Below are 12,690 nucleotides of genomic sequence, written 5' to 3'. Positions count from 1 at the left end.
ACCTTCCCAGGTAAAGATAAGACAGCTAGCAGGGCAGAACAATGGCACAAGGGGTGATTCCCCAGCATGGGCAAAATAACAGCAATATGCTTTGAACGAAACTGCAATGTTTTAGTTACTTTAAGACGAACAAGCAAGCCTGCAGGTAAAAACATGACATCAAGGCGACGCAAGTCTCGAGAAGGATCTTTGTGTCTTTGTGTGTACGTAAACTAATCTTGTGTAAAATAGAAGAAAAAAATGAAAAAAAAAAATATGATGAAAAACCGACGAGTTAACGTTATTCTCCCTTGACACTATCACGGACTTAGATAGCAATAATCACATTCTGTGACATTATTTACCAACTACTTTTATTTTTGTGTGATTTTTTCTTTCCTTTTACTAGTGATTAAGTAGAAATAATGATTGTCATCATCTAATAAGATCTATTATGACTTTCACCATCATTATTATAACATCGCTAATTATATTCGGTTACGAATCACCATGCTATTTTACGCATATATGCCTCCATATATGGCCACGTTTTTAGCGATGACGGTGGAGATAGCACGAGTTATCTATCTTGTTGTGAGCAGAGTTTTATTGAATCGCCGGTAGGTGGAAATATTGCACGAATATACACTTATAAATCAAAGAAGAGGACATAGAAAACCAAAAAAGTAAGAGTTGTTTTCAAGTGTGATTGAATTTCTTCGAATTTGAGGGAAAGGGAGTTCTCCAAGAAAGAAGTCTTTCAATATAAATCAAATCCGTAAACGATTTAGTCTCAAAAACGGATGATTTTATATTGACGAACGTGTGCTCTCATGCCAACAAAATGGCGGAATATTTTGTTGACAAGCATCTAAGAAGGGGATTTTTTTGTTACTGCTGAAAATATCTCTAATTAAAACGCTAAAATCGATTAATACGATATAGATAAATCACTCCTTATTTTGTGATTCCTGTTTTCTTCACTGTTCTTCACGAAAATAGATCTGCTATCGTCCTGGGTATGTCCGTCATCCATGGAAATTCAGAAAATGTAGAAAGAAAATACACTCTGACCGAAAAAAGGCAGTCTATTGTAAATCAGACGCATGAGGCATGTTTTTAAATAAACCAGCTTTTGTATCACAGGAGACGTTGTTCTACTAAATATGAAATATTGTGCAGATTGGGAATTGCATGCTTGAGGGAATCTCTTTGTACAGGGACAAACATGTTGTTACAAACACAATGTCATGAATATGGAATAAAAAAAACAACACAAACTCCTTTTTAAGAACATATTGTCAACGAAAAGTTTTTTCGGGAAACAAATTCTAATGGTCAATGGCTTACAATAAAGAAGTGGTCAACCATCATCATTATGATCATTTCAGGTTTTATTATTTACTTAATTTACCGAGCTAGCTAGCAATTTCAGACCATTTTGTATTTAAGACATTTATATTTTTTCACGTGAATTATGTGTAACAACAGGTATGGTTTATATATATTATATATATATATTTAGAAGTTACACAGAAATATTTCGATTAATGCATTTAATGCAAAAGTAGGTACAAGGTATAAACATCTAATGTAAGATCATCTATTATATGTCAACAGAGCTACAGCAGAGTTATGATTTTAAATTTATTTTGGGGTTAGGTCATGTTCAAGAGTTGATTTGGGGAAGCAAGATTTGATTTTACTTGCACCACAGGGCAACTGCATTTAAAAGTTAATGAGCCCTGCATGTTATATGTGGTCCTGGAGCCTGCCAAAAGCATTTACTAATACTATAAAAATATGAATGTATGAAATGTGTTACACTTGCTTTCCAGATGCCAAATATCAAGCTACAGAGTTCTGATGGGGAGATATTTGAAATTGATGTGGATATTGCCAGGCAATCTGTCACAATCAAGACAATGCTGGAAGGTACTATACTTGGTTTGATCTGTTTTAAACTGAATCGTCAAAGTACATTTGCTTTTTACACTTTTTCATCCAAACCTGTGTCAGATTGTTTCATCTTGTCCCTGTCTAAGAATGACATAAAAAAAAGTTCAGCACAGGAGACAACACAACCAATTTAATTTAAGTGAAACAGTTTGTTGAAGTCAAGGGTATTTTTGTGGAATAGTGGCTCAAGTCTAGTATACATCAATAATTGGTTATGCATATAATGTATATAATTATAAATTAGATGTTGATTTTTATTCTTTCACTTGCTGAGAAAACAGCCATGTTAGTCAGTTAATGTTAACTTATCCTAACTGTTAATTTCATATGACGGAACTAGCTGTACTTTTCTATATATATATCTAAACTGACCAAACCATGCATGGCTTAAGTCTAGTAATTGATGACAATGTTTACAACATCAGTGATTTTTGTGTGCATGAGCAATTAATAAATTTCTTCCTTTTTCCATTGCCATGTCCTTTTGAATTGTCAGTCTGTCAAATCTACTTAATGTTTGAAATTATTGTTTACTAGTTAATGAAAAAGAAATTTAAATGATTTCAATGCAAAAACAATTTCAGGAGTGAAAATTCCACTCTGTGTATTATAGCAAGTCTAGTGATAATTTTGTAAAGACTGTTTTTAAGTTGGACTTGTGTGAAGAATATTCAGGTAACTAGCTATATAGTGGGGCTAATGAAGTTTCATCACAATGATGTGATAAAGATTACAGTGATTTTTGTAGATTGTTCGAGTTAGTTCCGAACAACTTTTTTCAAAATTTTAGTGAGTTCCATTATAAAGAGACATATATAGTGGGTCCTCAAAAAGATGGCGAGTCCCAAAAGAACAGCATGAGTCTATGAGTTTGAATCAACTATCTGAGTCAGGATAAATTACTGTGATTAATTCTTATAAGCCCGTCAAATTTGACGTCGTCCGTCCAGCATAAATTTTTGGTTGTCCAGCAATCTCTCCTACTTTTTTTGACTGATTTCTTTATAACTTGGTAGGCTTAATAATCATGATATCAAGTTGTGTTTAATGAGTTGGAGACTTATCTTTTGATTTCTTGTTTTCCTCAAACTGTTAGAAAATTAAAGAAATCGAACATTGACTTTGTATTGAAAGGTGAGATTTATAGCATGCTAGCTAGACACTCTTAAAGTGATTCAAATCTTATTTTAATGCAAGATAGTATATAACACTATATGGCATTCAACAGGTGTATTTTGTTCCGCCCTGCGGTACTCTTGTTTAAATTCATTAGTGTTTCCTTCTTGTTTTTCAACATCATTGAGTAAATCATTAATGAAAATAATCAAAACTTGTGCCAATTCTTTCTGTAGCTTTTCCCATAAAAATCAAAGATATAAGGCTCTATGAATAATGATACATGGTAATTATATGCTACAGACTTGGGTGTTGATGAGGATGATGAGGAGCCTGTCCCTCTTCCCAATGTAAATGCAGCAATCTTGAAGAAAGTGGTACAGTGGTGTACATACCACAAGGACGACCCACCACCGCCAGAAGATGACGAAAACAAAGAAAAGCGCACTGATGATATCTGTTCTTGGGATGCAGAGTTCCTCAAAGTTGATCAGGGAACACTGTTTGAATTAATTCTGGTTAGTATTGATATAAGTATTGTGACAGCCTGAAACAAGTGTTATTTCAAGGTCCAAAATATATATATGCTATTGATGTTTGAAGTTCAGTTAATCTTGGTAATACATATTCCTTGAAAAAAAAGGTTGCTGTTCGCTTATTTTTCATCGAATATGATCTCATTTCAGAAGAACTATTTCTTTGATGCATTTTCTGCCCTCAATCCAGGCGGAACAAAAATTAGGCATCAAAATCTCACTCAAGTGGTTCAAAACTTTCGTGACAACAATGTGTAATCACAGTTCATGTAATAAAGGTACCATATATCCTACTGACACAAAGATATAGCACACAAAATACATTTCTTTGTCAGTCTAGCACTTTGTTGATAATGCTTTCACAATATGGCTGCTGGATTGATAAAAATTTGAACCAGGGTTTCAAACAGAATTTTGTTACGATTTTTTGTCATAAAAAATCATTCTTAGAAAGATGAAAACTCATTATTTGAGTCTTTGACACAAATTCTTCTGACTTAAATAATATGATTGTCTGCATCGGAAAACACAGTTATGGGAAGTTAGAGGATGCATGGCTTTTGACATTGTTTGAGTAGGCCATATGATGTTTCAGGTCACTGACATCAAGTTGACTTTTGACTTTTTATTTATTTTTTATTTTTTGTAATGGTTTTATTTTTCCAAGTTTTTCATTGCATATACATATTCATAAACAGGACATTCATACATTCTCACATATACACACACGGACATGGATTTAGCATTATCACAATCAATTTCATTGTCATCATAATATCATCATCAACATATCATCATTCATCTTTATCATCTTCATCATCCTCTTTCATATATAATTATTTAATCATCAATCATCATTGCCATAATCCATCATCATCCAAAATCTTCAATCATCATTTCATATGTATCATCATCAACATATAATTATCATCATCATCATATCATCATCATACAATCATCACCATCATCATACAATCATCATCTTCAATTATAATCTTCACTCATCATTCTATATGTATCTTCATCATCATTCCTGATTTACAAACATTTTACAAATTTAAAATCCATCACTTAGTTGTTGTATACATCAATTCACATGTACATACACAGCTTCAAAGTGAGTTTATTCCATGTCCATGTCCCAAATTACCAATAAAAAAATATACTCAGGCATTCGCTCACACTTACACTCCCCCATACACACACACACACAATACACAAATGATAAGTCATTTGAATTAAGAAATATGAAAAGAAAAGAAAACAAGATTGAGAGAGACAGATAGAGAGAAAGAGAGGGGGGGTTGAGAGGATGGAGATCGGTTACAGAAGAACAATTTATCACATTAACCTGTTGATCGTACAGTAACAGTTGTATTATATCAGCTCAATATACTTAAAAGTATTCCTATCTATTACTGTTACCACGTAATTGGTTTTCTACATATAAATCATGAAATTGAGGGTTTTATGGGATATCAAAAAAGTTTTGCCACTTTTCCCAGTCTTTTTGGAAGGTATGTCTATGTTTTTCATCTTTCCCATTCACAAAATATTTCTGTATCTCATAAGTCTCTTTTATACAGTTTATAAGGCCATTTACTGATAGAGCTTTTTCTAGGCATCTTGCTTTATAAACATATATTTAGGGCCCCGTATCGGAGATACGGGTGCCCTATATAGTAATCACTCTGTCTGTCCGTCCGTCCACTAATTCTGTTCCTGGCTGATAACTGGTATTTATTGACCGATGTACATGAAACTTGGTCAAGATGTTCAGTTCACAAAAATACACATTGAGGTAAAAAGTCAAGGTCAAAGGTCATAAGGTTCAAAGGTCAAGGTCAAATTTTACATCTTTTCACTGATGTACATTTTGTTATGCCATCATGAAGCATAGTTGATCAGAATTAAACAAGGAGTCAACTGACCAAAGGTCAAGGTCATCGGGTCAGGGTTCAAGTTCAAATTTTGTAGCTTTTCACTGGTGAACATTTCGCTATGACATTATGAAGCGAAGTTGTTCGTAATCAAACAAAGAGACACACTGAGGTCAAAGGTCAAGGTCATTAGATTCGAAGGACAAGGTCAAATTTGCATCTTTTCCCTGATAAACATTTTGTAATGACATTATGAAGCAAAGTTGATCAGAATTAAACAAGGAGTCAACTGACCAAATGTCAAGGTCATCGGGTCAGGGGTCAAGGTCAAAGTGTGTAGCTTTTCAGTGGTGAACATTTCGCTATGACATTATGAAGCGAAGTTGTTCGTAATCAAACAAAGAGACACACTGAGGTCAAAGGTCAAGGTCATTAGATTCGAAGGACAAGGTCAAATTTGCATCTTTTCACTGATAAACATTTTGTTTTGACATGATGAAGCAAAGTTGATCAGAATTAAACAAGGAGTCAACTGACTAAAGGTCAAGGTCATTGGGTCGAAGGTCAAGGTTAAATGTTGTACCTTTTTACCTGATGAACATTATGTTATGACATTATGAAGCAATGTTGTTCAGAACTTAACACAGAGTCAACTGACCTTAGGTCCAGGTTACAGGGTCCAAAGGGTCAAGGTCAAGTTTTGTATTTTTCACTGATGAACATTTTGTTATGATATCAAGAAGCAAAGTTGGTCGGAATTAAAGAATAAGTCAACTGACCAAAGTTCAGGGTCACAAGGTTCATGGTCAAGGTCATTTGGGTCCAAAGGTCAAAGACAAAGTGGATCTCTGACCTTGACCCTGGCTCTTGATGTAGGAGGTATATAAGGTGAAATAAAACAACCAAAGCTAACAAATGAGTATTGCACTGGTATTTACATTTCTGTTAGCCCAGCAAATATGGAGGTGAAAGGAAACAAGACTCGCATCATAGTACATGTAAAATGTATATTTTGCTTCCTTGCAATTCTTTTTGAAGTCCAAATGTCAAACGTCAAGCTCAGCTATATGGGCAGATTGCTTCTTGATGATTATGGGGGATAAATTGCCACAAGACGGGGCCCTTACTTACCTGTCAGCGTTCTAGTTTATAATAAGAATAATTTGGTTATCTACCATGTATCAAGTTCTGGTTTGATCACATATACCGAAGATAAATGTTTCCTTTTTAAAAGCAAAAGGAATAAACAAAACATCTAATAAAAACTCAAAGTTTGTTAATAAATTCTGAACTTGATTGCACTCCCATAGTGCTGTCTCTATTGTTTCAATGTCTGATTTACAAAAATAACAATGAGGATTATCTACTATTCCAGCCCTGTACAGATATGAGTTTGTGGTAAAGATGTGTTGATTAACTCTTTACTGAAACCATTGCAGTTTTGTGTTTTTGGTTACTTGAAATGGTATTTTGTAGATATTTCTCCATGTATTATCATTATAATCAAAATAATTACTCCATTTCTTTCTACCAGTTGACAGTGTATCATTTTTACAAAGCCAACTACAAAAGTCTTTTGTACCTTTCCTATTTCTTAGAAATATTTGTATATTACTAGGTATATAAGGATAGCTTATACATTTTATTTCATGTTGTTGAGAGAGATGTCAAGAAAATTTGTTTCAATTTTAAAATTTTGTCTAACTTCTTGTAAAGTATAAAACAATTTTGAATTATTATCCTTAAGTAGGTCATTCACTATATCTGCACCTTTACTGAACCACTTTCTATATAAAATACTCTTATTATTTATTTTAAACAATTTATTATACCAGATAGGCATTTTGGAAAAAGAGTTATCTCCCTTGCATTGATTATCTCGTACTATTACTAACCTTTTCCATGCATTAAACATGTCTTTCCAAAAAAAAAAATGCTCATCATTTGCTAAAATATTAAAATCAATATAAGTTTTAAAATCTCCTGCCCATTACTTGATGTTGTAAATAGTCTCCCTATCCATGTTAGTTTTGAGGACTATAAAAGACATCACATCCATCATTTTCAATCCACCATCAACATAGTCTCTAATAACAATGTCTCTTTTGGTTTTGTCAACTTTGCTTTTCCATAAGAAGATAAATAGTTACGTGTTTAATTTTTTAATAAAACATTCATTTGGGTTTGATAATGCAATGAAAAAGTGATTGAGTTGTGAGATGAGTAGTGATTTGATGATATATATTCTACCAATTGGTGTTATTATTTTCCTATTCCATGTATTTATAAGTGCCTTTATTTTTACTAACTTTTTATCATAATTTAGCCTAGTAATTTTATGCAAGTCTACATGAAATTCTATGTCCAAAAGATTAAAAGCTTTATTTCCCCACTGTAATTTCCATTCTGGATAAAGGACTTCCTCACTATGCTTTTTACTTCCTATCCATATTACCTGAGATTTTGATTTATTTATTTTCAACCCAGAAATTATTGCAAAATTATTTAATTCACCAACTGCTTCTTTTAAGGAAATGATTGTACCATCTAAAATCAACAAGGTATCATCAGCATACTGTGATACNCTGTTAAATTTTGTTGCTTTTTTTCTAGGAAGAGTATGAAATAGTCTTACCTCTAATTTCCATTAGGAGAGTTTCTAAAAACAACTGGTCATTTATTTGAAACATAATTTCTGAATCATGAATTAGATTTATATTATTTAGGTTGTAAAGTGCATATTGTATTTTGACATCTATGATGGTTTTCTCGACAATTTCAAGATAATCTATTTCATGTGAAAGAGAGGTAATACATTTCCATAGCTCTTTACCTTTTTTGAATTCATTAAAAATTAAAGAGATTATTGGCATTGAATGATCAGACCTATATCCTGGATCGATAGTAGAATTATGTACACTTGATAATAAATTTTCTGATATGAGAAAAAAGTCTAAACGTGCCTGTTTGGTAGGATTACATCTTCTCCAAGTATATCTTTTTTGCTCAGGATGTTCTCTATAAATATCTACCATTCCAAAATCTGCAACTATTTCATTTAGTTTGTCTCTAGCTTTTGGGTTGTGAATATGTTTATAACTTTTATCATAGTCTTTTTCAGGATTAAGCACTAAATTAAAATCTCAACATTTTATAAAATATTCATTAATAAAATCACTAATAGTTTCTATTATATTGTCATAGACAGTAGGTGCGTCAGAGTTTGGTCCATAGACTGTTATCAGTGTTATTATGCACTTACCTTCTATTTCTACTTGCAAAGCTAAAAAAAATCCCGTCAAGTCTTTCTTTTCCTTGGTTACTTTCACTTCAAAATTATTGTTAAATACTATTAAAACATGCTTTGAATTCGATCGCAGTGAGTTGAAGTAGCACTCTAATCCCCATTCTGTTCTTACCATATCTTTAATATCTGGAGTGAAGTGTGTGTTTTGTAGACAGTAAATGTTAAAATCTTTTTCCCTCAGGTACTTAAATACATCTTTCCTTTTGTTCCTATCCCCTAACTAAACCCTGACAATTCGCCTTCGCCTAATTCCTTCCATATAGCAGTAATAAACAAATGTCTTGAAACCAATTGCCCTCCCTCCGCACCCAACAAAGAAGAAAGAAAGAGAACAGAGAACAGGATAAAGAGTAGGAGGAAAATAGAAAAATGACATAAAAGGAAGAAAAAGTAATGCATACCTAATCAGATCAATACATTTAGCAAACCACCATCAACACACACACCAGGATGTTAACACACAAAACCGAAAGTACATTCATCTCTTATAATTAGAATAGAAAGGATATGAAACGGTATTTTTTCTGGAAATTATTATAAAAACAAATACATGTATTGTCATAAAGTAAGGTTTGTTCACACATATTTCATTATTAGTTTTAAATGTTCATATCACTTAATGACTTATGACTTTGACCTCATCTACTGTCTCCTGAATATGCATCAAACTTTGTATAAAGGTGCATCATGGAAAGGTGGTGTGTCACATTCTAAAAAGAGGTCACTGTGACCTCAATTTGACCTTTCACCTTGACCTCAAGTACTGAAATATTGGTTTCTAGAGCAAATCTCAGCGCTGTTTTACAAATGGGCATAACACTGTATATAGCTACATTATAGATGGTGGCTTGGAATCTTGAAACGAGATCACTCTGACTTGAGTTTGACCTTCACCTTGACCTCAAGGACCGAAATGATAATGGTTTCTAGAGTATATCTCAGCTACTATTCAGTAATGGGCTTCAAACTTTGTAGACATGTTGGGAGCAGGGGTGTATCTGTGAAGTCTATGCGTCAGGTAAAATTTAGTTTTTAGTACATACTGGTTATGTACTGTGTTCATAGAATTTTAAAAATCTTGCCAAAAGTTTGACCTGAATTTTATTTATTTGTGATGCAGGCAGCCAACTACCTAGATATCAAGGGTTTATTGGATGTAACATGCAAGACTGTGGCCAACATGATCAAAGGCAAATCACCTGAGGAAATCAGAAAAACTTTTAATATCAAGAACGATTTTACACCAGCAGAGGAAGAACAGGTGAGATTCCTTTCATGTACAAGTTCATAGATTTGAAATTCGGAGACCAATCTATGTTTTGGGTTAGATTTAATGCTATAAGTAATGTTGGGAATTACTTCAAAATCCATGATTGATCATCACCATTCTCAAGTGATCGATATCAAAATCAGCCAACCATTGATTAGTCATAACTGAAAAATAAATAGGGAAACATTTACCAAAATGGATGAATGCAGTGATGATTTTATTGATACCCTAGCTATAAGCATTTGTTATATGCAGTTCATGGTGTAAAATATAAGCAACATTGTTTACCTTTATCTATTTCCAAGTCTGCTCAATATTTCAGTAACTTTTGAAAGTTTTTACATCGTTAAACCATAATTGATCATAGAAAATTAAGACCGATTAGTCATAGTCTGAAGCAATACACCTAGTCATTGATTAATTTGGTCAATCAGACTACTGCTTTGATTGAGTGTGATAACAGGTTTTAAAAAGAACATCACTTACAGAATGAATTTAATTCATTATTAATGCTATTGCATATTGCAGCTGTTCCACTTTTACTTTAATTGTTTAAACTATTTTTTTGTCATTACAGGTACGAAAGGAAAATGAATGGTGCGAGGAAAAATAAAAGGTGTGGAAAGTGAGATTCTGTCCCGTCTCCTTGTGTATTAAAAAAGCGACTAAGATATTATATAGACTGTAGGCTTTCACCTCTTGAACATAAATGATATATCTTATTCACAGAATTATCATCCAAAGCCTATCTCAGGTTGCCTTCCCCGGTCCACCTGAGAGGAGGAACAGAAGCTGAAGTTGAGTAGGTGATAAGATATTGTGGTTACCCAAAATGATGTTTATTCCTCGTTTGTGTGGCTACAATTACCTTAACTAGGAGGACGGTTCCTCAAGAATGACTACTAAACATTAAATGGAAAGCTTATTACAAAACAGGCCAGAATCTGTACGTTGCAATTGTTAAGGCTACACATGTGTTTCTGAACTCGTCAAATCCCATCTTATTTAATGTGCAAAAGTGATGTTATCCGACTCAAAAAGGCAAATATGTGAAGTAAATTAAATATTTGATGGAAGCTTATTGCATTTTGAAACGTTTCGTTAAGCAAACTTTAGGCAGTCAGTGTGGAGTGTGTCTGTTTACAAGGACGCCTAATTGAAATGATTAAAATTGAGTATAAAATCCCTTTCGATACTGTGATTCTGTATAAAGTTTTAATTTATTTGAATTGTAACATGGGGTTTTTTTTGTACTTGAAATATGGTTGTTTGTTTTCTTATTTTAATTTTAGCTTGTAGAAATAAATAACTAAAGTTTGAAACTTTCATTATATTAGCAGCAGACATTTAGCAAAAATATGTGCAAGTAGATAGTTTGAATAATTATTTTACTCAATTCAGACAATTGTATTACATACAGTACTAGATTTTTTGTGTACTTGGCTTATTTCTTTTCCAATCTACTTTACAAGTACACAGGTGTTGATAAGTCTATGCCAGAAAAAGATATGGACACAGAAGATTGATAGTGCTAAAGATCACGAAATCACAATTTGCAATCTATACACCTTTCTTCAAGTAGAAAGAACGGTTAAATTGGCGTTAAAAATCCAGATTGAAAACTCTGTGATCAGTAACATTCAAAGAAGGAAATGACGTTTATACTAGAACTGCTTATGTTTTTTTGTTTCCCCATCATTCTCTCTCCTCCTCTTTTGTTGACGGACACTCTTTGAGACCTATTTAAGATATAATCTTGGGACATATATTACAGTAAGTACAATCAAAAAATTACTTACCAGCATTTACAATGTTGTGATATTGCACAGAGCTGTTGATGAAACTGTAAAAATAATATGTAAAGGTGCCATATGTATTCACTATACACAAAGTATCTTTTACAGTTTGATTTTAGAGACATTTTAAGGTATGGCATGTTCACAGCAAATTATACTTGTGGAAAAATAATTGCTTATGAGTGACACGGCTTGATTTGAAACAGTTTACTAAATATGAAGTTAACCTATTCTCCAATCTTCCTGGTTGATCGTTGTTGTGCTAGAAAGATTTTCTCGTTTGATGTATAATGTATGAAAACATTCTGCCCAGTTATTCTCTTATAAAATTGTGTTTAGTGTTTGTATAAATATTCATGCATCCATATTAAAAATCCATGTCAACATTTTCTTTTTTTTTGTTCTGGTAATTTCATTGAAGAAGTCATAGATTCAGTCAGCACAAAATACCTTTGAATTTGTGGTAAAGTGCAGTATCTGTCGTCCATCTGTCGATCTTTTTCGTATTGTGGGCTTTACAAATCGTTAATGGTCAGTCCTTAGACATTTCTTGTTGTCTCCATTACTCAAGAAGCATTGAAGTAATCATCGTTGAACTCAAATTTCTTACGAAGGTTTCCCATGGTCCCGAGTTTTACATGTTTCATAATGGGATTGATCGCGAAAACATAATGGCTGCCAGGTGACCATCTTGGATTTTGAGAGCTCAAATTTGTTATCACTATTTCTCAAAAAATGCTTTACAAATTTTATATGTAGTTTCCTTTCATATATAGTTGTGCATCTTATATTTTTAGCTCACCTGGCACGAAGTGCCAAGTGAGCTTATGCCGTGGTGCGGCGTCCG

The 12,690-nt window shown here is 33.0% G+C and overlaps 1 protein-coding gene across 1 annotated transcript; it reads left to right on the top strand.

Moving 5' to 3' along the window:
* The first annotated feature begins 558 nt into the window (after nt 1-558).
* On the top strand, nt 559-12,232 carry LOC110444357 (S-phase kinase-associated protein 1). Its single transcript, XM_021488745.1, has 5 exons — nt 559-665; nt 1,818-1,914; nt 3,358-3,572; nt 9,898-10,038; nt 10,625-12,232. The coding sequence occupies exons 2-5, from the start codon at nt 1,818-1,820 to the stop codon at nt 10,658-10,660; spliced, it is 489 nt and encodes a 162-aa protein (XP_021344420.1). The 5' UTR covers nt 559-665; the 3' UTR covers nt 10,661-12,232.
* Nucleotides 12,233-12,690: the final 458 nt, after the last annotated feature.

The sequence above is a fragment of the Mizuhopecten yessoensis genome, unplaced genomic scaffold, assembly GCF_002113885.1.
Source record: "Mizuhopecten yessoensis strain PY_sf001 unplaced genomic scaffold, ASM211388v2 scaffold2041, whole genome shotgun sequence".
Classification (NCBI taxonomy): domain Eukaryota; kingdom Metazoa; phylum Mollusca; class Bivalvia; order Pectinida; family Pectinidae; genus Mizuhopecten; species Mizuhopecten yessoensis.
This window is presented reverse-complemented; position numbering and strand designations above follow the sequence as displayed.